The sequence below is a fragment of the Typha angustifolia genome, chromosome 13 (genome assembly GCF_048772165.1).
Source record: "Typha angustifolia cultivar Huaian chromosome 13, ASM4877216v1, whole genome shotgun sequence".
In the NCBI taxonomy this organism is placed as follows: domain Eukaryota; kingdom Viridiplantae; phylum Streptophyta; class Magnoliopsida; order Poales; family Typhaceae; genus Typha; species Typha angustifolia.
In genome coordinates this window covers 13,776,959-13,799,914 of record NC_133251.1, presented here as the reverse complement: position 1 = coordinate 13,799,914, position 22,956 = coordinate 13,776,959, and the positions used below count along the sequence as shown (strand labels likewise).

Here is a 22,956-nt window from a genome sequence, read left to right as displayed (position 1 = left end):
TTCACTACGATGACCTAATCAGCCCCAATCTTTCAACGGAATCCCGAAATAGGCTTCTCCTCTCTTTTTCTCTTCTCGATCCCTACCTTCCTCTCCAATGGTCGGACACCAAAACCCTGGATTCCGATGGCGCATGGAGCCCTAAACCCTTGTCTCCTTCCTCTTCGATCTATGAAATCTCTGGGTGGAGTAGTTCATGGGTTCGTCTCGGTCTCTCCAAGAAGCCTGAAAGTTGGTATCTTTGATCCAATCGGAGGCTTCTTCTTCTCCTCTCTTCTTCGATCCGGCTAAGTATGCTTCTCCCTTCGATTTCCCTTTTGCAGCTGAGAAATCTCTGTTCTACTTTACTTTTTTATGCTTCTCATTCCAAATTTAGTAACTGGGATTTCCTTTCGCGGAATCGTATACCTGCATTCAGGATATAGCAGAAAGTATGTTTAGTTCAATCTGCGTTTTGATTGCGTTAGGATGTATGTTTGATTGCAGTTAGTGTGCACATGATATGGTTTCATCTTTTTAGTGGAGTCCTCGAACTGTTTTAAGATGTTGGAGAAGATCTTCTGAAACAAGTGTCTGACTGTCTGCATTCTTCTTGATAAGTCAATGATGTGACACTGTGATGGATGATCATTTAGAGCATGACTTGAGGAATCGAGTTTTGGTGGGTTAGAATTGTCCCTTGCACTTTTCATGGTTTGAGCTTCATAAATTACTTCTATGTGGCTTACTTGCTCATTTCTTATCTCTGTCTCGTAGTAATTTTAACTTGTAGTAAACACAACAGTTAGTTGTAGGTATTGCCATGGTGTCAGTGTTAGTGTACAAATTGATGGATTAAATGGTATTTGTGAATTTGTATCATTAACTCCATGTTCTTGAGCTGAAAATTTTCTATTACTTCCTATTGCACTTATGATATGATATCCAGTATGTTGGAAATTGGGTCAAACTCAAAAGCTCTTAGATGATACACATGACTTTGTTTTTATTTAATCTAGTATTCTGGCAGATTATTTTCTTTTCCGGCTGCTACATATAGCAATGATTTGCATCAGTTGGACAAAGCACTTTTCAGATATCCATCAGGTGGTAATCTGGCATGCAACCAAAGTTAGAGTTGAGTACGACATAATCAGTGTTGCACAGATATCGTGTATCACACGTTGCTTTGTTTCCTTTATAAGATGGTGAATATACCATAAAGTTTTTATGTCTAGGTTTATAGGGCGAGTTTTCACGGTTTAACTCACTAAAAGATTTCACACTAAGCATGTGGAGAATCATACTTGTATTCCAATTTACCTTTTGAGGTTATATGACATTCTCATGGTTTTGTCTTTGGGATCTCTGCAGCCTCATTTATTTTAAATGTTCTTTTCTTCAAAGCCATCTAAGGCAAAAAAGAACTTATGTTATTTATTACAAAAACAGTATGTGAGTATTTAATAGCTCATCCTCTAGAGCTATTTTCTAATGTTAATGTTGTTCCAGAACTGAATACAGTCATTTATCTGTTGCTTTATTGTGCCATTAGGTTATTGCATGAAGATATTATAAGGTACTTGGTTATCTTTAAGGAAATTATATGGGTCATTAGCAAAGAAGGTAGTTTCAGTGCTAAATGGAGGACAGTAATTTTGTAGTTGGTCAGCAATTTTCTGATGTAAAGGCTTTTCGAAAGGCAATAAAAGAAGCTGCAATTGCACAACACTTTGAGCTTAAGATTATAAAGAGCGACCTGATCCGTTACTTTGCTAAGTGTGCCAAAGATGGTTGTCCTTGGAGAATCCGTGCAGTTAAATTGCCTGATGTCCCAACCTTCACCATAAGGAGCATCGAAGGGACACATACTTGTGGGAAAAATGCACAACTCGGTCACCACCAAGCATCAGTAGACTGGATTGTAAACCTCATAGAGGAGCGACTACGTGATGATGTAAATTATAAACCAAGGGATATATTGCAAGATGTACAAAAACAATATGGAATTACTATACCATACAAGCAAGCTTGGCGAGCAAAAGAAAGGGGACTGGCTGCTATATATGGATCTTCTGAGGAGGGTTATTGCCTTCTTCCAGCATTTTGTGAGCACATAAAGCTAAGCAACCCTGGAAGTGCTGCTCAAGTTTTCACAGCTGGATCAGACCATCGGTTCCAGAAACTTTTCATTTCATTTAATGCATCTATTTGTGGCTTCTTGCGTGGTTGTTTACCTATTATTTGTCTTGGTGCAATGGAGCTGAAAAGCAAGTATCTTGGTGCACTACTTTCTTTGACATCATTTGATTCAGATGGTGGCTTGTTTCCGGTTGCATTTGGTATCGTTGATGTCATAACTGACGAAAACTGGATGTGGTTCTTATCCGAGTTCCACAAGCTGTTGGAGGTAAGCACTGAGACAATACCTCAGTTTACAATTTTATCTGATGGACAAAAAGGAATAACTGAAGCTGTGAGAAGGAAATTTCCTGGCGCATACCATGGGATATGCATGCACCACCTAACAGAGAGTGTTAACAAAGAGTTCAAGAACTCCAGACTTGTCCATCTTTTCTGGAAGGCAGCATATTCAGTTACTAACATTGGGTTCAGAGAAAGGATGGCAGAGATTGAAGAAGTTTGTCCAGAAGCAGCCAAGAGGATTCAACAGGTTCCACCTAACCGTTGGGCTGTCGTTTATTTTGAAGGATCACGATATGGCCATCTTTCATCAAACATTGAGGAACTCCATAGATGGATATTTGAAGCACGCGAGCTTCCAATCATTCAATTCATAGAACATATCCATCGCAAATTGATGGCAGAATTTAATGAACGGCATGAAAGAGGTACGACATGGACTACAATGCTTGCCCCATCTGCTGAAAAACGTATTTTGGATGCTACTGAGTCTGCACTTAGCTACCAAGTGCTTCGTTCAGATGAAGTAGAATTTGAAGTCTTATCAACTGATCGCTCTCACATTGTAAATATTGGCAGTCACTCATGTTCGTGCCATGATTGGCAGCTGTATGGAATACCCTGCTCTCATGCTATTGCAGCGCTCTCATCTTGTAGGAAAAGTGTATATGATTATACAGAAAAGTATTTTACAGCTGCTAGGTACCGTGAGACATATTCTCAACCGATACATCCTATACCAGATAAAAGCGAATGCTGCAAGACAATTGAAGGTGCAGTAGGTGATGAGAATCTAGTTGTGCGTCCACCAAAGTTTCGCCGACCGCCAGGACGCCCTGGAAGGAAGAGACTCTGCATGGAGGAACCTAGTCGTGAAAAACATACTGTTCATTGCAGTCGCTGCAATCAAACAGGACACTACAAAAGGACATGCAAGGCAGATATAGGCCAGAGGGTATAACCTTAGGTCTGATGTTGTAATTGACTCCTGATCTTCACCTGTCATATGATTCATTATCACCAAAATTACTCATTTGTGCCAATGTAAATATCCAACTGCATTTTGTTTAAATCTTACCTGAGACCAAAGAGATGTCTTGAAAATTGAATGCCTTGTTGGTACTTGTTTGCATCTTTTTGTACTTTGCCTTCTAAAGTAGTAGTTATCTAGTATGTTCTCTAAGATGCCCAAGTGCACCTCTGTTTGAATTTGTTTCACTCAATGCCTCTTGTTTCTGCTGTTTCATATTTCATGGTACTTGTGGACTTCGAATCGAAACCTAATTATGATTCATTAGTTGATGATGTTGGATATTACTCTGCTACAACCACATCCTACTAATGCATATTACTAAGATTATATTTAAGAAGAAAATATATGTTACTCCCTTGGTGGTTAATTAGGTTAAGTTTAAGAGTCTCTCTTATTCATCTATGCTACTTAACTCTCTTATAGTTTTAATATATATAAGATTGTTCATTTTTCATCCAAAACAAGGTAATTTTGTTTTAACCTATTAAAATTATAACAATTTTCTGTTTTATATTACCTTGTGTTGGAATATTTTTGCAATGTAAAAGTGAAAACATTTCATGTTATTCCTGTTAATAGATAATATTGTTTAAATCCCCCCCCAAAAAAAAAGAAAAAGAAGGTCCGAGTGAGATTATACTGCTACTATACCTTGTCATAGTTCATAATACAACCGATCTCATAAAAATTATAATTTAAAATGCTCAAGCTCTCCATCCCTTCCACCCTCCGCCTCCTCCTCCGACAATCTCCGCCCCACCACCTCACCTCTCTCCAAACCATAACTCTAACGCACACAATCAGCACTACACCCTCTTCCGACGAGAACAGCCTCTCCGCCGCCGCCGATATCGCCTACCGCCTCCTCGTCCGCCACCACTCCCGCCCTGCCAAGCTCTCTCTCGCCCTTTCTTCTGCCGGCGTCGACCCCTCTCTCCCCGGCCTCCTCGACCGGGTCCTCCTCCGCTGTGGAGACTCCTCCTCCCTCGCCCTCCGCTTCTTTTCCTGGTCCTCTTCTCATTCCCCTCCCTCCCCTTCCTCCCTTCGCCTCCTCCTTAAATCCCTCTCCAAGACCCGCCACTTCGATCTCTCCTTCTTCTCCCACCTTGCCGATCTCCACCCCTCCCTCCTCTCCCCTTCCCTCTTCGTCCCCCTGCTACGCCGGTTCGCCGCCGCCCGTCTCGTCTCCCGCGCCCTCCACCTGCTCGACGAAATGCCCCGTTTAGGCGTCCCTGTGGACGACCACGTCTTCTCCTCCCTCCTCGACGCGCTCTGCAAGCATGGGAGCGTTCGCGAAGCTGCGAACTTGTTCGAGGAAATGCGCGAAAGGTTTCCTCCCACTCTCCGCCACTTCACCTCGCTGCTCTATGGCTGGTGCCGGCTCGGCAAGCTCGACGAGGCCAAATTTGTTCTAGTTCAGATGCGCAAAGCCGGATTCGAGCCTGACGTTGTTGTCTACAATACCTTGCTTGCCGGGTTCGCGGCAGCAGGTAAGATGGAGGATGGGTATGAGCTGTTGAGGGAGATGAGACGGAAGGGTTGCGAGCCGAATGCGATTTCGTACACCACGTTGATCCAGGGGCTATGCAAGAGGGAGCGGATGGACGAGGCGATGAAGGTGTTTGTTGAAATGCGGAGGAACAATTGCGCAGCAGATGGTGTCACTTATGCTACTCTGATTAATGGGTTCTGCAAGTCGGGAAAGATCAGTAGAGGGTACGAGTTTCTAGATTCGATGGTTCAGCTAGGTGTCAGGCCAGACCCGAACGCGTACGTCGGAATCTTCTATGCCCACGAGAAGAAGGAGCAGTTGGAGGAGTGTTTGGAGCTGATGGAGAGGATGAAGAAAGTTAGATGCTTTCCTGATCTTGGTGTCTACAATGTGGTTATTCGGTTGGCCTGCAAGCTCGGGGAGTTGAAGCAAGCAGCCGCATTATGGAACGAGATGGAGAACGACGAGCTAAGTCCAGGGCTCGATACTTTCATAATCATGGTGCATGGTTTCGTCGGGCAGGGGGAAGTGGTCGAGGCCTGTGGCTACTTTAGAGAGATGGTAGAGAGAGGGCTCTTCGTCGCACCGCAGTATGGGGTGTTGAAGGATCTCCTTAATTCTTTACTGCGGGATGGTAAGCTTGAGCTGGCCAAGGATGTGTGGGGATGCATTGTGAGCAAAGGTTGTGAGCTCAATGTCTGCACTTGGACTATATGGATCCATGCCTTGTTTGCAAACAAGCACGTCAAGGAGGCCTGCTCTTACTGCATGGATATGCTTGAATCAGGGCTCATGCCGCAGCCAGACACGTTTGCGAAGCTTATGAAGGGCTTGAAGAAGCTGTACAACCGACAGATTGCCGCGGAGATCACCGAGAAGGTGAGAAAGATGGCAGAGGAAAGGCACATCACCTTTAAGGCGTATAAGAGGCGAGGCGTGAGGGAGTTAGAAGAGAAGGCAAAGACAAAGTATAAGAGGGAGAAAGGAAGAGGTCGCAGAAGGCGAGTTGGTCAGGGTCGTGGTCGAAGCCAAAGCCATGCTGGTTCAGTGAATCTCGACAGTGAAGAGAATCCCGACTGAATTGCCGTAGAGATGAATGCTGACTGAGAATCCCGGTTGCTAATGCTCCTCGAGGAGTTTGGACAAGAACTCAATGCACCGAGCCATGTTGAAACTTCAATAAGATCTCAAGGAGACGGGCAATATATAGCTCAGGGTGATAACAGCTTCATGAGAAGAGGATATGAATCTGGAAGAATTAGATAATAAAGTGAAAAGAACAGCAAGATAAATCATAGCTCAGAGCTAGGTGAGAGTTGCTAAATATTCGGTCTGGTTGGAAAGATTAAAGGCATCAACTGAGTTTGGAGTTTGTATCTTATAACTTATTTTTTGCTTCCTTTCTTTTCAATTCATTGGAAGATTGACATATGATCAATTGATCATGCATGGGTCACCGTTTACATCAATTCATTTCTAAAAGCGTTGTTCGTGGCACAGTATTTAACATCAAGGAGAAATTTATCACGATCACCTATACGGTGCAGCAAAATTCCTAATAATATATCATACTTCTTTTTTTCAATGTAGACAACATCGCATATCAAGGAGATCTATCTACTAATTTCAAATTAAAAGTTTACGGTACTATACACTTGGAGAAGTGTTCGGAAACATGGGAACTCTTCAGCAGGAAAGCATCACGTGTGTATTTCGAGGCATCAAAATTCTGCTGGATCTCAGATATTCTGTCATTGAGCCACCTTTATTGCACACATTACTGAGACGCTAATTATAATGCCATAACAATCATGGCGTGCTTAGACTTGATTAAATTGATATTTCCCTAACATGGTGGGAGTTGCAAGCTACAAATTAGAATGTCCATTTTGCCTCTCCGACTTTATTGCTTCATATGACTTCACTACTTCTTTAAATTTTTCCTCTGCAACTTCTGCAACAGAAGTTAATGTGATTGCTCCATGAACAAACAGAGGTAGTGTACAGTGTACTCAACATTCAGTAAAGCAAAGACAAAAACAAATGTCTCCAATAGAAGAAGATGATGATCATGCATTACTTACCTTTGTTATCTTGGTTTTGATCAGGGTGGCACTCCATTGCTTTTGCTCTGAAAGCAGTCTGCAACAAGTAGATGCACAATCAGATACTATTCAGAAGACAAAACTTCTGTCATGTCAAGCGAAAGAAATGGAACAAGCTGGAGACAGCATGATGGGGTTTTATTAGAAAATAAACCTCAAAATATTTCTTAAAAGCGCCTACTATATCATTCTGAGCAGAATATGCCAATTGTGCATAGACATAATTAAAACCATTTACGACAATACCAAGCAACATTTAGTAGAGAACAAATGCAGCATTTGATTGATCAGGTGAAAGATTCATCAGAAAATCAGTCCCGAATAGGGGGCAGCTGCCCCCTTCACTTTCGAATCTTTCTCTCTCCTCTAAACTATGAGTGACGATCTTTCTCTCTCTCTTTCCAATTCTGAAACCACATGTTGGCAAAATACTTAATGTGTGGTTGCAGAACTTTTATTGATATTAATAATACTTTAAATTATTTTATTTTATTTAATTATCCATAGATGCAAAACTTTGGTTGATGCTAATAAAAAAAATTTGGTTTGCATTTTACATAATTAAAATATAGTTTATTATTATTTTTATATAAGTAACTTTATAATCTTGCCCTCCTTGATAAAAAATTCTGACTGCCACTGACTTCAAGTCCATGTTTGACTTTCTCAAGTAAAAATATGGCATAATTCATAATCAAGGCTTGCAAATTCACAGAATTCAAATGACGAGATAATATATTAAAACTTATAATATGCACTAAAGACAGACTGTAAACAAACAACTACAAATGAAAAACTGGAAGAAAGATAACATGCATGATGTTGTAAATCTCGGCACACAGACTTTTCTAGCCAAATACATAACTATGCAGCAGAACAATTTGGATAATAGTAGAAATTGAGAAGCAGTACCTTTATCTCAGCATCTGAGTATGGAGTCACCCTTGACCTATAAAAGAGAATGAATCATGAATAAAAATTTGAAAACCAACTGGATTTATAATTATTATACTATATATATTGGAAGAAATATACAAAAGGGAAAAACAAGAGAATTGTAAATAAATAAAATCCACCTTAAGTCATGTGTCCCAATTATCTAGTTAACATATCCCCACCACTCCTCTCCCACCAGAGAAAAAAGCCACAACAAAATGTAGAAAGAAAAAAGAATGTGAGAGAAAAATTAGGACAATAGCATCTGCTAGAAAGGGAACAGTAAAAGAAATTGTCAGTCATACTACATGTGTTCTCCATAGGGGACAAGCTCCACGCTTGACCAAACTATGTCAGTAGAAAAACCGAAATGGAAGATGTGTACTCCTTCAATATTCCAATCTTTAGAAAAAAAAATTACAGATCATAAAGGATTTCACCAATAATTGGCTAGCATTCTCTATTTCTCATATCAACAATTATGTGAAAAGAAAAAATAAAACCTTTTTCCTCATAAGAGAAATCGTCTAATACATATAATGTGATAAGATCTCCACCAAGCCTATTAAAGGTCACACTAACATGCATCAATGATGATTGTGACAAAGACACGTGCCGTACTAATCCTGCGACACGTGCCAGTTAGCACAAGGCATGTCGCATGGTACGTGCCGATCGGCACGCTCGTGCCATTGGCACACATTGGCATACCTTTTATCTTTAGATTATTTTTCTAAATGATATTAGAGAAGTAGATGTGCTCTTAAAAAAGTTTGTCGAAAAGGTGGGATTATAGTAGTTTGGATGCCAGTGTGGTAAATGGAGAAACACAACAAGAGACATGCAGATTTCTGATCCACCGTAGCTGTAGAACAAGAAGCAAGTCTAATGGTATGTTCTTTTCGTAATCCCTTCTAAAAGGTAAGCTGCTTGGTGAAAGTTGATTATGCCAGATAGATGATAGCAAGCCATGACGTTGTCTACTCTCAATTAAATAGCCCTTAGAGTTTGAATTGCACATGGTGTTGGGTTTCAACTACACAATAACATGTGAAAAAATATGTAGGAAGTGTGCAAACTCATTAAAATTGTATTTAATATGCTAGGAAAGAATATTCACCTTAGCGACACAGACTGCTCATAATTGTTACTAGCAGAGAAACACATGGATATAGAAGTCCACAAATAATACCTGTCGAGACCCAAGACTGTATAATGATGCGACATGGGATAATTCCTACTGCTCCTAGGAGTAGATGTGCTCTTATCTCTCTGATTCTTGTGAGATGTATCTGTCTTCCAGTACCAATCATCCCGTGGAACATAGTGATAACCACCAGGGTCATTTTCCCTCCAACTCTCATAGCTCCTCTTAAATTTGTTTCTCTCTCTATTAAATACACTTTGCATTCGTCTTATACGTTCCTAAACAAATGAAAGGTGGCAAAGTCATGAACATGTAAACAAGAAACAAAAGAACCAGTTACTAGGAAATATACATAATTAGAGAACAACATACAGTTTAAAACAATTCCATCAGCAGCAGATTAAAGAGAAAAAAATCAAGTGAGCAGAAAGGAAATTTATATAAAAAAAACAACTATATTGAAAGTGCAAAACAACTAAATTTTGCTTGGGAAAGTAGAATGTCTGAAAATAGCTTTGCAAGTGTCAGCTGCTCATGTTTAGATAAAATCAAGAAGAAATTGGGACTTAAGATAATATCAGCTCTTTTCTACCTTAACAGCAATAGTTCATGGCAAACTGTGAGAGTGACAAACATCTCCCCCCTCTCACTCACAACTCTAAAGTATGAAAGACAACATTTATGAAGCATAAATATGAATACAACGATATGACAAATCTTGAAAAATAAGGATACGATATGGGTAGGATACATAGCTCATATTTGTATATATTTATTTTTACACAGACACACGCATACACATATATATTAGGGAACTTTTGTACTTTAATTTCCTTACTTGAGGAATTACATATTATTATTACATACAGGAATAGCCGTACCTGTGGCACGTGCTGCGGCACTTTTGCCGACCGTGCCACAAAAAAGGTTACACCAATGGCCCAGAGGGAGAGAAAAGGAGGAGAGAGGAGAGGTTTGCAACCAAGATCTTCACCATTAATTGCCTGAAGTCGCTTTGCAGCGATTCATAAGAGGCAAGAGAAGAGATGTCGTGCAATACCCCTCGTGTCACGTGCTGGTACTGCATCGACACAACCATCTTTGGGTTTGTATGATAATATAGGAAGAACTTCAATTAATCCATTAAAAGAACAAAATTCATAACAAACAACTACTATATTATGTAGTATATTACTAACTAAGATGTAAGAAAACGAGCAAATTCAATTTATAAATCAAAAGAATTTGACCACTGTAACATGATTTCCTAATATAGATTATATAAAATAAATAAGCAAACTCAATCTTTATTCGATAAGAAAAGAAAGGTAATAGTCTCCTTTGATTTGACTCATATTGTTAGGAATATTGAAAGTATCCAAGAAGCATCCAACAAGTATCTACAACATTAATTTTATTATAAAATTTTAGATACTTCAAGGAATTTCTAATATGTACCCAAAAATATTCGACAAATATTGTATCCGATACAAATACAGCAAGATATAGAAGTAACCGTGTTCCTAGGACGACATCTTGATGCATGTAACCTTCCCTAGATCTCCAAAAGTGCCTGGTAAATTTCTATAAACAGTCTTCCAAAAGTTTTTTTAATAATTAAATTTCAAGCCAACGATGGTCGTGCCATAGGCACGGACCGTGCCGACCACCGGCCGTGCCGTAAGAGGAAAGAAAAGAAAGAGATACTCACTTTCGTCTTCACCTTCGCCGTCGCCGATCGCCCTCGCCGATTGCCTTCACCGTCGCGGATCAACAACTTAGGTTTTAATCGATAACCTTATATATATCTCTCTCTCGATCGATCTCTCTCTATCGATTTCTCTTTCTCTCTCTCTCACTCTCTCTCCCTCGGGCTAGGGCACCCAACGCACTTGGGCAACGGCAAAGGCGATCGGCAATGGGTAGCTCGACGACGAGGTCGACGATGGTCGTGCCATGTGGCACCCCTCATGCCATGTGCCGGTATGTCGCCGGCACAGCCATCCATGTTTCAAGCACTAGGATTGTACTATTGATCTCCGAGCTATCAAACTGATATTCATTTTCAGGATCATTTTTGCAAGCAAAGCCACCAAAAGGAACGATTAGTTCAATGGCAAATAAAATAAAAGCAATGCACTCTGGGCATTTGATTCTTCATTCCTAAGCTATATAGTATACATGAAGAAGAAAAACAAGGATGACTATAAAGTGCACTAACTGAAGATTGTTAAATAATAAGTCCTGATGAAAGGAGATGACACCTTGGAGACATTGCCTAGTACAATGGTAAAATAAAAATGCATGTATGCCATCTTTGAAGATAATATAAAAAAGAATTGATTGAAATATGAAAGAGATGAACTCACAACTCTCTCCATTTCTTCTTCATACTCCTCTTGCATGCGACGATTATACCTTTTCCAAGCCTCCTCTCTGAAACTTCCACGACTTGAGTTGCTAGTTGAATTCCTCCATGATGAGCTTTGCTGCATCCTGCTGAACTTAAGAGAGTACAAAGAACCGCTACTTAGTAAACTTAAAAAAGAAAGCAAGTTTTTCAACGCATTGAATGAAGTGGCCAGAAATGGATGCTACTGTACGGAATATGAATATCCCATAAATGTGTCAACTGAAGCAAACAATAGTTTGAGGAAAATAGTGTTGCAAAAATGTCATACACAAAGATAAAGAAAAAAGAGCAACCATGCAAGACAAGTAACCAATGTACCTGAGAATAAACCCAATCAGCACTCCTGCGCAATTGAGTAACCTGCATGTTTCCTCAAATACCCAATATAAAGACCTTCATAGTAACTAATGATGGAAAAGAAAGCAGAAAAGAGAGTAACCAGACACTGAATATGTCAGAATATGTACCGGGATGCATGAATACAGACGTATTTGGCAAGAACAAGGAGAATATTAACAGGCAAAGCAATTTTATTTGTCTTTCATGTCTACTCTTGAGATACAAACACACTTAATAAAAGTGACATGATAATGAAAACTTGTAACCTCCAAATAAATAGGATCATCAAAATTTGCACAACAATCATAGTTCTAAGAGACCTGTGACTAGCTCAAGATGATGTAACGTAAGCTACATAATGTGAGAAGGATAGTCATCTGATACGGATCCTGCAACAGTTGACAAACAAGATATACCAGTAGCATGCAACTGCATATTGAAAAATCTACTGAAAACTACAATTCAAACTTCAGAAGGAAAAAAAAAACAATAAACTCGAGATAAACTAAAACGACAGATTCTTCTTTTGGCATTCTCAAGTTCTTAAATGAGACCCAAATATATAGAAACCATGTATGTAATCAAGCTAAAAGTATAAGTCGATCAAATATGACTACTCCCAACTCTTCATCAACCATCTACCCAAAAAGGCACGAACTTTAACATGCAAATGCGTGCTTAATCTTTAAAATATTAATCAACACCAGATTATTATTTTTATTTTTATTTTTAAAAAAGCAAAAATAAACGGAATTTGCTTACAGTAATTCGATGCGCCTATCAAATTACAACCGAACAGTGAGAGATGGAAGGAGGAAAAGAGAAAGGGAGGAGAGGTTACCGCGAATATGGTGGCGGTGGCCCCAATCAGGCCAAATAGAAGGATGCCCCAAGCCCTAGCGGCCTCCCTTTCCTCCCACGGCTTGCGGTCGGTCTTCTTCTCCGAAGGACTCATCCTTCCTCCCTTCTCCGATTCCCTTATCTTTCCTCGATTGGGCTCATGCTTCGATTCATCCACCGAAAAAGAGATCTCCTTATGAAATCATGGACGGAGGAGGAGAAGAGATTGGATCCGTCTTGAGATAAAAAAAAAGAACTCTCGAGCCAAACCGCCTAATAGTTTAGTCAGTGTGATTCTGAGGATAAGCAAAGAAATACAGGGGTCAACTCAAAAATAATATAAAGAAAGAGGGGTTAAAATAGAAACTTCCCATCTTTCCTCGCGTTGTTTAAGTTGCCTGTAGGCCCATAGTGGATCCGATCTCAAACAGGCCCAAATACTTCTGGGCCGGATTCAATGGAGCCCCGAAGTAAGTTGAAACTTAGAAAGTCTACTTGGTTGGTTTAGTATGCATATAAATCTATAGAACAAGTTTGCACATCCAAATAGTAGGCTAATTTGATTCACCAACTATTTAATTTCTGAAGAATTAACAACCTACAAATTTCAAACTTTTTACCAGCAATCAAATGTTTAAATATTAAAGTCATCATCTTTACTCGATTTTTGTATTATGAATTTTGTGCATCATTTAGTTTGACTGCCTTTAGTTCCTAGTTATCATTCAAAATAGTGGAATTATTTTATCCTAGCAGAAGATGATTTCTACAGAGAAAGGCAATTCAAACTTGACTTTCTTAATTGTGGCCTATAAACGTCGGACATATGTTCATAATTCTGAGACTTGCATTTAGTTGGATATTTTTTTAATGGCAGACTATATGCATGCTTTGTACTCAAATTGTCTCTTGACTGTCTAGATTGAGGCGTTGCATTATTAAAATCTCAGATGGTTCATTGTCAAAGACTCAGAATTAATTAATTTCAGGATTTCAAACCCAGCTGGATGTCTTATTTTCCATGCATGGTCTAAAGTTTGATAATTGATCAAGAACTATAATACAACAGTATGGTCTTGCTTTACTTAAAAAGCCACTGTCTGTGTTTTGTTTTATTATAAGTAGAACACGCTTTAATTTGTTAGAGGAGTTGTTCCATAACATATATATTAAGTGTGATCTTTAGTTTGTCTTCTCCTGCTAAATTAAACGATCACTTGGAAACATAAATGCTGAAATATTATATATACTATATGTCTAGTTTGTCGACTTAATTAAATTAGCTACCTTAAATTAAATACTCTCAGTTTTGTATGCATTTGAGACAAGGAAGCAAGGCAACATCAATCAGGCTCCCATGTCAAACAACTTGCAGCTGTGAGCAGTTCTACAGTACAATAGTATGGTATTTCTTTACTTAATGCGGCACAATCTATATTTTATTATAAGTAGAACTTGCTTAAGTTTGTCTAATCAATCACTTGAACATAAATGCTGAAATATATACTATATGTCTTGTTACCTTAAATTAATTACCCCAAGATTTGTATGCATTTAAGACAAGGGAGCAAGGCAACATCAAGCAGGCCCCCATGTCAAACAAGTTGCAGCTGTGAGGGCTACAGATTCGAGTCAAGATCAAAGAGCAGCGAAGCTTAAGAAAGGAGGATGAAATTGGTAAAACTGGTCTGGAATATGTATTTCCAATTAACATTGTTAAGTTAAAAAATTAATATGATTCAAAAATGTATACATGAACAAACTCTTTGCCAATCAAGGGGAAAGAAACATCATGCTATGATCATCTGCGATTACAAAACAAATACATAAAGCTCATTATTACTCACAACTATATTTAAAATGACTTGTTTGATTTCTCGTTCATACATTGTTTCTTGTGCTCGATTTCTAACCTTAACGTCTCTCAGAATTGAAAAACATAGAAATTAAATACTCATGTAATTTTCAAATTCCTCTCTAAATTTTCACCGAAGTGCCCTGTAGCATATCTCCAAAAAAAGAAAGCAATCTATTTATTTACAATGGAACATCTCGGACTTAGAGAGCGGTGGTCCGTGCCAATCGATGAGAAATAGTATTCAACCTACATTTGAAAGTCGGACGAGTGGTTCGTTAGTACTGTTTACAGCAGTGTTTATTAGTCTAACACTGTTCATCTCTTTTAATATATAGACATATCTAACATATTTTTTCGCCCACCTATTATCAAACATTATAGGACAACTTATATAAGAATAACAAGGACAAATATATTATAGATCTCTTTATTTAGTCATGAATTTACTAATTACAAAACCTTAAAAGAAAACAGTCGTACCAAGAGTACAAAACTCGTCACCACCCTTCAGAATTCTAGAATTAAAATATTGGTACCATATGCTAGCTGCTCAGGTGACTTCAATTTGTGGTCAATGAAAGAAAGGAAGGATTAGAGAAGCCTCACATTTCTCCGCTTACGGCGGCCAAACAAGAAAAGGTCTAACCTAATTAAACTCGCACACTGCTTCCGTTCCAGTTTGGTATAAGTCGTTGTCGTTGACATCGTGATTAATTTCCATAAATATATAGATCGAGTCATGGAGAATTGAGTTAATGGAGTAGGGAAGACGGTTTCTTGATAGCATAGTGATGTGAATAAGGGGGACCTACACTATTTAATGAGGAAAGCAATGGCTCAATGAACCATGTTAGTTGCCACTATGTAGTACAAGTTGTCATATATGTCTAACCAAGCACCATGAGGTGTTCTAAGGATGGTCATGGTAGGGACTTCATGCATGCATGACCGCATGCCGCCCCATTATCCTTGAGTGACCAAATGGGATACATGACCACCAACACGTAGAAGTGCATGGTTACACCGATGCCATGCACTGATGTTTCTCTCCATTAGACTGCATGCTCTTGGTCGGTCAGGAATTCTAGGGCTACATGCATGACTTGGCGTACTTCATAGAGATGGATGATTAAGGCTAAACAAGAAGAGTTTAATTGATTGTGGAAATTAATTAAGATTTAGAGACTGCTTACCTCTGCGGTACGGTTTACTCTTTTTTTACTGGGGGGGGGGGGGGGGGGGGGTTTCTCTTGTGTATAGTGGTGAAAGAGAGAGGCATGAATTAAAAACTGTGATGTACGTTATAAAGTCGTGAGAGCAACGTCTCTTGACAAAGAACGAGACTGTAGCTCATAGCCATCACCCGTCCAAATTAATTGTTTAAAAGTCCTGAGGAAGATTGAAACCTAGAGCTTATCGAAAAAAAGAAGAAAGGAGATTGATTAGATTAAAAAAGATAATAAAAAAGGCTTTCTACTGCACGAGGCTCCAGTATTAGTAGTAAGGTTTTAGTATCATTTTGAACTAGAATTATTAGCTAGGGTGGATGAGGGTAGGACCTGGGGAGTGATCAAATTAAACTTTGATATTCCAATCACAGGTTATGACCCCATCTCGAGTTGACGTGTAGATGTATTCAAGGAAGGCTGGAAGGAACGATATTTACTTCCACTTGGAAAAATCCTTTAAAAAAGTACAAGAGGATCATCATCCTACCAATAATTTTGAAGATTAAGGATCATCATTCAGCGGAACAAATGTCGCCAACTGTCCATTGTAAAATATTAAATAAAGAGACAAGTACAAGAGGGTCCATTTTGTTAAAATGCAAGCTGTGGATTAATGGCGAGAAAGGATCCTTCAAACTAAATAAATAAATAAATAACTCGGTGAGCTCATCACCCTAGCTGGGCTCTGGTTCAAATTGTCATGGTCAATGGCTGGCTTCCCCTACTTGCATGCATTGTGAGCACTCTCTCCTTCTACGACGAAGGTGACGAGTACTGGAAGCCAAACAAAGAGGAAGCTGCATGGCAAAAACGCTATTAGGATCCTCCAACGCCACCGACTACCAATCCGCACCCAAATCTTTGACCACCCGGGGCCCACATGCCAACTGTACGGTGAAGATGCAATCCTGCCGGGACCCGCCATTGTCGGCTCGAGAGAAGGGGGTGTTATCTGAGGTGGGTCACCTCGCCTCAGATAACAAATACCCCTACATAGTTGCTGAGGGGTAAGTTTTGCTGGGTAATTAGGGGTGCTCGAAACCGGAAGCCACAAAAACATACGGCGAGAGCGTGGTTTAGTTAAGCAAATTACCTTAAAAGCCTAATTTAGATCTTCTCAACAGTCGATCGCTACAGGGCCAGTGGGCCCCTTCTATTTTCACCACTGGATCACTGGATGATATCAAAAGGTACTAGGATATATGAATTACGCGGGACAAATCTCTTGATTAGTATTCAAATATTATTAGCTATGCACATCGAATCGATTTGGTGTAATGATGTCTGGATTGGATTGGCAAAATTTTCTCCTGGATTTCGAAATGTTGCAGTGAGTTTATATAGTAGCTAGTAGTGTTCGTGATTGCCACTTTGTAAATTACTTTCTTCTCCCGACGTCTCTTCCCCAAAAAGATTTTTTGTCGGCAGCTAACCACCAAATATGTGTTCATAATACTATTAATTACATCACACATTGTACTGACAACACGCCATGCACCTTGTATCTTCTATATATACCTTAGACATCCTCCAAACTCTCTCAGCAGCACAACGAAAGCAGTCATCTCTCTATTGCTCTTCTCTCTCTCTCTCTCTCTCTCTCTCTCTCTCTCACACACACACACACACACACCTCTGTTTCTCCTCCTTATTATCGATTAATCCAATATTTAATCCACTTCTCCATCTCCTCTGCATACCAATATGAGCCAGAAGCTGCTCTCACGAAAGGCTGCACGTAACTCCCATGGACAAGACTCCTCATACTTCCTAGGTTGGCAGGAGTACGAGAAGAATCCATATGACCCTATCACTAACCCAAATGGCATCATCCAAATGGGTCTTGCTGAGAACCAAGTTAGTGCCATCAAAACACCTATACTTGTGTTTTCTTTACATATAAATCCATGCACATTAGTTAATTAATTATCTGCATGCAGCTCTCGTTTGATCTATTCGAGTCGTGGCTCGAGATCCATCCGGACGCAGCTGGGTTGAAGAGAGATGGCGTCTCTGTCTTCCGAGAACTAGCTCTGTTTCAGGATTACCATGGCTTGCCTGCTTTTAAGAAGGTATGTTGGATTATTAGTTGATTAGTAAAAATACAAGATTAATTAAGACTTGTATAATTAACAAATTGCAACACATTAATAATATATATCTCTATTTTTTGCAGGCATTGGCAGAGTATATGGCTCAGCTGAGAGGGAACAAAGTGAGCTTCGACCCGAGCAAGTTAGTCCTCACCGCCGGCGCGACTTCGGCAAACGAGACTCTCATGTTCTGCCTTGCCGACCCCGGGGAAGCCTTCCTTCTTCCAACTCCATATTATCCTGGGTACGTAGAGACACCTATATTGATACTGTAATCAGTTAATTTAAAAACTTAAGTTATTAGATAACCGACTAATATTGTCTATATTTCGTTGACTCTTTTGCAGCTTTGACCGTGATCTCAAATGGCGGACCGGCGCAGAGATCATTCCGGTGCACTGCTCGAGCTCCGATGGCTTCCGCGTCACGAAAGCCGCACTCGAGGACGCCTACCGCCGCGCGCAGCAACGCAAGATTCGAGTGAAGGGCGTCCTGGTCACCAACCCTTCGAATCCATTAGGCACCACGATGACGCGCGACGAGCTTGGCGATCTCGTCGACTTCGTCGTCGCAAAGGACGTCCATCTCATCAGCGACGAGATTTACTCCGGGACCAACTTCGACTCTCCCGGCTTCGTCAGCGTCGCGGAGGCGATTTTGGACCGAGACGACGCCGACGACGTGGCGTCTCGCGTTCACATTGTGTACAGTCTTTCAAAAGATCTCGGCCTCCCGGGCTTTCGAGTCGGCGCGATATACTCCGGCAACGATGCGGTCGTCGCCGCCGCGACAAAGATGTCGAGCTTCGGGCTCATCTCCTCGCAGACTCAGTATCTCCTCTCGGTAGCCCTCTCCGATAAGGAATTCGCGACGAGCTACGTGAGGGAGAACAAGAGGAGGATCAAGAGGCGGCACACGCAGCTCGTCGGAGGACTGCGAGGCATCGGAATCGGATGCTTGGAAAGCAATGCGGGGTTGTTCTGCTGGGTTGACATGAGGCATTTGCTCATGTCGAACACCTTCGAGGGAGAGATGGAGCTCTGGAAGAAGATAGTCTACGATGTCGGACTAAACATCTCCCCCGGCTCGTCGTGCCACTGCGACGAGCCCGGCTGGTTCCGCGTCTGCTTCGCCAACATGTCCGAGGAGACGCTCGACGTCGCCTTGGCGCGGTTGAAGGCCTTCGTCGAGGCCGGCGGCCGCGGCAGCGGGGACTCGAGAAGTCGGCGGCAGAGGAAGTTGGCTAAGTGGGTCCTCCGGCTATGGTCGTTAGATCACATGTCAGAGCGATAGATAATGTTTCCTTTCTATTTTGTTCTTCTTATTTTTACTTGGAGCACAGAGTATTCTCTGTCGGATTGGGCAAGTGCTCCAAGGATGTGCTTTTTTATTTTCTTTTTCTTTTTTGAGTTTTTGACTCGGATTCAGTTGTTTCTTGTAGTGAAGTCATTGTGTTATAAATAAAAAATAAAAAAAGAGAGTCATTGTCCAAAGTCAAATACATCGTGTGTCAGCATATATTGCTCAATTCTGTAGACTTTATATACGATAGTGCCCTTTTATATCTATATATATAAATTATTAGTCTTGTTAAATAACTGAACTAATCTTTTAAACGATGAATCATAATAAATTTGAATTATGCATATATAAATAATTAACTAAATATCAATTCAGAGTGTGGGCATCAAACCTACCTATGACTAAGATCAAAAATAAAAATATCTACCAATGTGTCAATGATCTCCAAAATCATATACCCATCATGTGACAAATAAAGCATGAGAGTCAGCACCCCATATTAATGGTACAGCAGCCCCTCGATCCCATCAGATGATTAGATGATGGGCATCATTTATATTCTGTGCTTAAAAAGAAAACAACAAATCTTACTATATTTTCTTGAAATAAAATTTATCACTTTATATTGAGTTTGTTTGATGATAAAAAGTCAATTTTATCTTTTAATTTTTCTTTCATTTAATTACAACTATACTATGAGATAGAAAATTTATAAGGAGTGGCCGGGTCCTTTTTGGTTCATGCATATTTTAATTGTAGAACCAAGCGGAACTTCTTCCATTCATGTATGTTTTAATTATACAGCCGAGTTTAAACTCTCATAAATAATAGTTGATAATGATATGGAGTCTCTCTACAATGACATTTATTTCTTATTTGATTTTTGACAGAGAAAATGGGTCACGGCTAATACGTTGACATCTACTCTTTTTTTTTTTTTTTTAATCTGGTTACCAAAAAAATAGAATTTTAATAAATCAATATACATTCTTTATTAATTTTAAAATAAATAACTGTATTATCTCGTAAATTCACCTCCCTCTTATAGATACCCCTTCCCCCAAAACTTCCTCTAAAATTTAAAGGTCTCACTTTTTCCAAACAACTGGTTAATAAAAAACGCTTCAATCTTGTCATGGGTGAGCACTGAGCAGCAGCAGAAATGAGCCTCTATGTGGAGCCAACTGCAACTGAGCTACTCATTCCTCCTTGTGAGCTAATTATTTCCCACAAAAAAGAGAGCATAGCATTAACAACTACCTATGGCCCAATTAGTACTTTCCACCCATCATGCTTGATCTCATCCTGCATTCCATCAAGAATCACATTCTTAATTCAGTTAACAATCCACCCTTCGGCTGCCGCCGCGGCAAAGAGCGGTGATTGCCGACGGGCCTTCGTAGTACTAGTGATGATTGGAATATGAAAGGAAGATTTGCTTGTTGATCAATCTCTCTTGAAGCTTCCAAGATCTTTCAGTCATTATCTTATATTTAAAGTAAAGGAAAAAAAATCAATTATGCGTCAAACCACACGCTTTTGCCCTAACCTAATCCATATATTTTACTGCATGTGGCTATAGTTTAGTACATACCTCTCCATATTTGTGGTTGTAACATACACACCGTCAGTAGCAATGATTGGGGGCACATCTAAATGTGGTAGTATTCTAGTTCAACTTGATTAGGTGCTCCAGCCGTCAAAACGTTTTAGCTGTGTATGGTATTATCTAATTCCGCTGGGAATCATTCAAGTATTGCTCAGTGCCAGAATGCTGACTGGAACTGCTATCGAGTTGTATCTAATACTTCTTATTGATTGGGACTCTCTTAATATTTTAAGGTTATATTACAACCTTAATTTGTAATTTTCCTACGTTTGTTAAGTTTCATAGGGCAGTCATAGTTGGCTTGTTTGTGTAGTCACTGAAGCAAAACAGCATTTTTCGTACTAGGTTAATTGAAGGTCGTACTTTGGTCTCCTAGTATATATCTTATTGATGTCGGTGTTTTTATATAATTAAACTTAAATCTAGCAACAATTTTTTTTTTTTTTTTGTTGGGTAGACCATTAAGACAGAGAAAGGAAAATAAAATAATGATAACAATAATGAGAAACTTAGAGATTAAACCATGGATGTATAGAAGAACCTTACAAATGAAGACAATGCTTCAGAGATGGATGTAACTTGTGAGTTATGAATCCAGTAATACTATATGTTAAGCTTCCCTCATGGTTTCTAAACGATGTTTGATGCAATCTGCACTGCTCCAAAAGTGCACACAGTTCAAACCTCTGGTACAAGATCATGTCGTATTATGCCAAAGCAAACTAAAACTAGTCCAAAGACGGTGGACCACCATTTGTCTAAGGGACTAAGGGCATGCTTATCACATGGAACCTACCTTAATTTGCCCCTCTCGCAGACACCGCTGCAATCACGGTCCCCAGCTGCCGGTCGGTCCTCCGCTAGAGTTTCCATTTAATCTGACATGATTTACGTGATGTCAAACGCCAAAATATTTTAATTTTAAAAAATCATCCTATATTATTATTATTATTATTATTAACACGGTATAGACTGTACGTATATATCATTCAAACCTACTTACTTTAAGTCATATTAATAAAGTTGTCTATCTTCATAATCACATTTTTGTTATTTTCCATATGTTTAATTGAGTAAGCAATCAAAATACCTATTAATAAACTTGTTCATTCTTGTCCAAGTATTCACATCTGCACAATGTAATTCAACCAAGGACAAGAAATTGCCAGACAACACATCACACTGAAGTTGTCTATCCTCAATTCCTCATATTATTAAAGAGCTGAGTTAGACATACTAACTTACATGTCCATTATCCAGTCTTACTGGTCCATGACAAAGATCCTAGAATAAAATTCTCCCTAAACATTAGAGTTAATATTTGATCTTTATATAAATTATGGCTCTTTATTTAAACAAGTCGGCGTAACTGCCCAAACATATATTTCGAATTAATAATAATAATAATAAAAATATATGGTGCGTTTGGTAAATATTTTGGATGATCTCTGATGACAATGGCATGTGAAGAGTGGTACTTGCGAGAGTGGAAAGATGAGAGGGGAGTAAGAGAGATCGGCGCGGAAGCGGGGTAGGGAGCGGGGCGGTGACGCGGTCGGCGACGACAGGGACAGCAATGGCCCATGCAGGAGGGACGCCCATGCAGGTGTCTGCCGACCACCTACGTCAAGACTCAAGAGTGGTAGCTAGGGCTTTTATGAAGATACGGTGAAGTGGTTAATTAGCTGCAGCAAAAGGACTTCCCATTGGCTTCGACTTGTAACATATATAGCATTAGCACATGCATTGATAGAGGTCCTCCTACAGGCTCTAGATTCTAGTGCACCCCCATCAATATTGCTGCTGACTTTCCCAATGCTTTCATGCCTCCTAACACGTACGTGTTCGGCTTATCTCACGACAGATGTCCTCAACTCAACTCAACTCAAACTTAATTTTTTTGTTGTTGTTTGATTTTTCCATAGAGCATATGTGTTTGAGAGCAAACGGATTAGCTTGTTCATTTATGTCAATTAAAGCTTCCCTGTTGTTTAAGGTGTTATTCCTCTTACACAACACCTAAAAACTAATAATGATAGTGATATTTGAAAGAGCAAGAAGTCATAGTAATGGACTCATGGTGTATGAGTGCTGTGAGGGTTATATCTGAATGACATCCATTTTAACTTCTAAATAAATAAACAAAAAACTAAAAAT

General features: G+C 39.6%; 4 protein-coding genes across 4 annotated transcripts; 3 read left to right on the top strand and 1 right to left on the bottom strand.

Annotated features, from left to right (window-relative positions):
* Nucleotides 1-17: 17 nt before the first annotated feature.
* LOC140772981 (uncharacterized) lies at nt 18-3,525 on the top strand. The gene is made up of 2 exons (XM_073115261.1): nt 18-291; nt 1,535-3,525. Exon 2 carries the CDS (start codon nt 1,622-1,624, stop codon nt 3,362-3,364), a length of 1,743 nt encoding a protein of 580 aa, XP_072971362.1. The 5' UTR covers nt 18-291; nt 1,535-1,621; the 3' UTR covers nt 3,365-3,525.
* Nucleotides 3,526-4,067: 542 nt separating this feature from the next.
* On the top strand, nt 4,068-6,384 carry LOC140773478 (putative pentatricopeptide repeat-containing protein At5g65820). The gene has a single exon (XM_073116065.1). The coding sequence runs from the start codon at nt 4,137-4,139 to the stop codon at nt 6,006-6,008; it is 1,872 nt and encodes a 623-aa protein (XP_072972166.1). The 5' UTR covers nt 4,068-4,136; the 3' UTR covers nt 6,009-6,384.
* Nucleotides 6,385-6,531: 147 nt separating this feature from the next.
* Nucleotides 6,532-12,995, bottom strand: LOC140773480 (uncharacterized). Its single transcript, XM_073116066.1, has 7 exons — nt 12,710-12,995; nt 11,848-11,889; nt 11,486-11,620; nt 9,162-9,394; nt 7,946-7,982; nt 7,013-7,070; nt 6,532-6,882 (listed from the first exon to the last, which is right to left on the bottom strand). Exons 1-7 carry the CDS (start codon nt 12,821-12,823, stop codon nt 6,797-6,799), a joined length of 705 nt encoding a protein of 234 aa, XP_072972167.1. The 5' UTR covers nt 12,824-12,995; the 3' UTR covers nt 6,532-6,796.
* Nucleotides 12,996-17,367: 4,372 nt separating this feature from the next.
* LOC140774438 (1-aminocyclopropane-1-carboxylate synthase 3-like) lies at nt 17,368-19,372 on the top strand. The gene is made up of 4 exons (XM_073117443.1): nt 17,368-17,652; nt 17,736-17,867; nt 17,972-18,132; nt 18,236-19,372. Exons 1-4 carry the CDS (start codon nt 17,500-17,502, stop codon nt 19,179-19,181), a joined length of 1,392 nt encoding a protein of 463 aa, XP_072973544.1. The 5' UTR covers nt 17,368-17,499; the 3' UTR covers nt 19,182-19,372.
* The last annotated feature ends 3,584 nt before the right edge of the window (nt 19,373-22,956 follow it).

Bases quoted from the DNA above. Each gene is read 5' to 3' on its own strand.
- LOC140772981 (XM_073115261.1), top strand. From the start codon at position 1,622: ATGGAGGACAGTAATTTTGTAGTTGGTCAGCAATTTTCTGATGTAAAG.
- LOC140773478 (XM_073116065.1), top strand. From the start codon at position 4,137: ATGCTCAAGCTCTCCATCCCTTCCACCCTCCGCCTCCTCCTCCGACAA.
- LOC140773480 (XM_073116066.1), bottom strand. From the start codon at position 12,823: ATGAGTCCTTCGGAGAAGAAGACCGACCGCAAGCCGTGGGAGGAAAGG. The intron at 11,890-12,709 runs GTAACCTCTCCT...GGAAACATGCAG, and splicing joins CCACCGCCACCATATTCGCG to GTTACTCAATTGCGCAGGAG. The intron at 7,983-9,161 runs GTATTATTTGTG...TCTCTTTTATAG, and splicing joins ACAGTCTTGGGTCTCGACAG to GTCAAGGGTGACTCCATACT.
- LOC140774438 (XM_073117443.1), top strand. From the start codon at position 17,500: ATGAGCCAGAAGCTGCTCTCACGAAAGGCTGCACGTAACTCCCATGGA. The intron at 17,653-17,735 runs GTTAGTGCCATC...ATCTGCATGCAG, and splicing joins TGGGTCTTGCTGAGAACCAA to CTCTCGTTTGATCTATTCGA. The intron at 17,868-17,971 runs GTATGTTGGATT...TATTTTTTGCAG, and splicing joins GCTTGCCTGCTTTTAAGAAG to GCATTGGCAGAGTATATGGC.